The sequence below is a fragment of the Tigriopus californicus genome, chromosome 4 (assembly GCF_007210705.1).
Source record: "Tigriopus californicus strain San Diego chromosome 4, Tcal_SD_v2.1, whole genome shotgun sequence".
NCBI classification, from domain to species: Eukaryota; Metazoa; Arthropoda; class Copepoda; order Harpacticoida; family Harpacticidae; genus Tigriopus; species Tigriopus californicus.
This window is the reverse complement of record NC_081443.1, coordinates 3,959,724-3,962,797: the sequence shown is the minus strand read 5'-3', so window position 1 is coordinate 3,962,797 and position 3,074 is coordinate 3,959,724. Positions and strand designations below refer to the sequence as shown.

Below are 3,074 nucleotides of genomic sequence, written 5' to 3'. Positions count from 1 at the left end.
GACTGTTGTTACGTTAGCAGAGTTTCTCTAACGTAGCGGAGAATTCTGAAGCTGTAGGAGTAGCGAGGAAAAAAGATTCGCTCGACAAACGAAGTAGAACACTTTCTCCTTCTTTGGAGTTGTTTCACATCGTTAACTAGCACTGCCTCCTTCTCAACCCTTGTCGTCATGGTGCGTCAAGGCAAAAGTGGAGTTTCTTTTTTCGCAAAGACGTGATCTTTGAAAGGGAAAACACATCATCCCAGGCCTACCTGCACCCTTGAGTGCCACACAGTGGCGGGTGGAGAGGCAACAACGGTTCTTTAAATGTCATCATTAGTGTATCATCAGTCCCGGGAAATACGCTTGTGTATCGACATATGCTTGAGTAAGTGGGCCTTTTGCCGGAAGGCTTTGGAGCAATGCTCGCACTTGAACGGCTTCTCGCCCGTGTGGGTCCTTAAATGCACTTTGATATTTGACTTATTCAAGAACCCTCTATTGCAGATTTGACAATGATGCATCATCTTTTTGGATTGGTCCCCATTTGGGGAGCCTACTCCATTGGCAGATCCAGAGGCCACTCCTCCACTCACACTGTTTAGGCCGAGCTTCTGACGTATCTTGTTCTGCTTGGCCTTGATTTTGGCCAACCCACTCAGTTCGCCCAGTCTCCGGTGTAAACTTTGGTCGGCAGAGGTCGAAACATGGTTAAGAAGGGTCTGAGTGGAATGTGGTAAAGAATCGGAAAAGTTCGAAGTTAAGTAGGGATGACCTCCGTTGCCGCCCCCTCCATTGTCTGTCAGTTTCATCAGGTCAAATGTAGAGTCCACTTTCACTATGTTGTTGTGAGTATTGTGGTTTTGCATAGGCACAGACAACGACCCATGTTGAAGGCGTGTCTGTAAAATCGAGTAAGGAGGTGGGGCATTCCCAGAGTTGTGATCTTCCCTGTGTTGAAGCTGCGTTACTTTCGTAGATCCTAAAGGTGGGTGGGGGGTTAAATTGCCTTGAAGGAGGCTTTGAAGCGTGGAAGAAGGGGAACTTTGGCTCATTTGCAAGAAAGATTGTGATGACACTGTCAAGGTGTTGTGGTTGGAGACACCACCGTGTCGTGACATGGGCAGTATGGAATCGAGGCCTCCGTCAGGGACCAAGGGACGGATATTCTGGGCGGTGCTTTCAATCCAAGCATCAAGATCGAGGTCGCTCTCCATGTTGGGCACCGTGGAGTCGGCACCCATGGAAATACCCACTATGGATGCCAAGTCATCAAAGGCATCCTGACTGGCGGTGAAGTCCAAGGTCTCGAGTTTGGTGATACCCGGTGGGCTTGACGTGGCAGTGGAGGTGACGTCGGCAGACGAGGAGGTGGGATAGTGAAGTGACGACGAGGATGACGATGTCGGGGTGGATCGAATAATTGTGCCGGCTAATGTCGTACTGCTACCCGTGTTGTGGTTGTGAAGAGAATTGATAGATTCTGATGTTGCGGTGGGGTGGTTGTTGGTGTTGTTGCTGGTGGCATTGTTGTGGTTGGTCGAACCATTACTACTATTCATGTTCACCATGGTCTTTGAGTTATTGTTGTTGTTGTTATTATTATTGCTGCTATTGGCTAATACTGGATCCAGGCCTGTCAATGTAGTGTTACCATAATCAAATGGCATTGGCTTCAATTCCGCAAAATCCGAGCTGGCATTTTGGTTCAGTCCCATACTGTCCAAGGGATCTGAGGGCTCCAGCTTGATTGGGCTGAATTTGGAGGCAGAGTCGGGATACTGGTCACAATCCCAATGGAGTAAGTTCCCAATGGGAGTTGGAGAGAGATGCCCGTGTGTCATTGAGTTAACTGACGAGCTGGGCGGCGGACTCACTACTTCTTGCTTAATTATGTTGAGTGGAGGCTGAGATCCGAATTTGACAGTTGTAGTCACAAGAGTCGTTTCCAACATGGCTTGACTGACTTTACTTTCGTGTGGGGCACTATGCTTGGGTGTGGCGGGAGCTGCTAGTCCAGAGGTCATCTGAAAGAAAGAAACCAATACTTCAATGAGCGATCAATGTGCCAAGTCCAGTCACACTTGAATATTTCCAATACATGGATACTGAATGTTCTTGGTCATTTGGTGGAAATATCTTCTTATCATCTTTTCGGAAATTTTTCGCAGGCCGATTGGGCAATTATGTAAAACTTCAGTAATAAGTTAAGACTCGTAGCCAAAACCTTGGCTTGATATTGACTAGTTTCATAGCTGCTGGCAAAATGAATTGAACTAATTAGAATTGGGGTAAATCGCTCTCCCTTAAGGCTTAGACTGACAAATTCCCATGGCAGTTGACAGCCAAAAAGACATGTAAAGTGCTTCAGCGTGGAGAACTCCCCTCCATTCACTTTTTTAAAGTTTCTCATTGAAAGCTGTTCTTTTCCTTTCAATCTATCCACCTTGTTAGTCGTCTAGCTCTCCTCATCGTCTACGTGGCCTTCTTTACATTTCACATACGTATGAAGGTGCACGTACGTACACTCACCAACGCACTCACGCTCCCTCGCATTCACGTACATGTGTGGTAAGTAAGCACACAATGTGCTGCATGGAGGAAACGGAGAAGAGGCTTCCAGCTACGGTTGTACTAGCCAATGTTAGGGACGTCTATTGTATTCTTCACTACTCTCCACTGGGCCCAGGCTCAGAGCCTCTCCAGCTCCTTCTCTTCTCTCTGTCGCTCATGCATTGTGCTTGTGGGTTGATATTCGTAGAGGAACCAGCAACCTGTTGTTAATGAAAGGACTGTGTCTGAGAAGCGCACCACTAACCTACTTATGAAGTTGTACTCGGAGCAGCCTCTCAAGTCGACGAGCTCAGGGCTGCCAAGAAGTCATTCCCCTACCTGAACAGATTGCTGGTGGCTGCTTCAGTTGCCTCTACTACAACAGAGAGACATCTGGCAAGCTCCTCATCCAAAGGTCCCGCTGGGCCAAGTTTGGAGTTTGGGCCCAGGGAGCGTTTTGTGCGCTGGTCCCCGGGCCCCACACGAATCGTGACACTAATCACATGGAGCGGTCTGAAAAAAGCAAGGAAAACACTGAGCAT

General features: G+C 47.9%; 1 protein-coding gene across 1 annotated transcript in view; it reads right to left on the bottom strand.

The window, feature by feature from the left end:
• Nucleotides 1–2,841, bottom strand: part of LOC131878969 (ichor-like) — a gene marked incomplete in the record, with an annotated part of 3,324 nt that extends 483 nt beyond the window's left edge. The window contains 2 exon segments of the mRNA XM_059225146.1: nt 1–2,006; nt 2,512–2,841. Of these exon segments, the coding sequence (XP_059081129.1) occupies nt 327–2,006; nt 2,512–2,535 (1,704 nt within the window).
• Nucleotides 2,842–3,074: the final 233 nt, after the last annotated feature.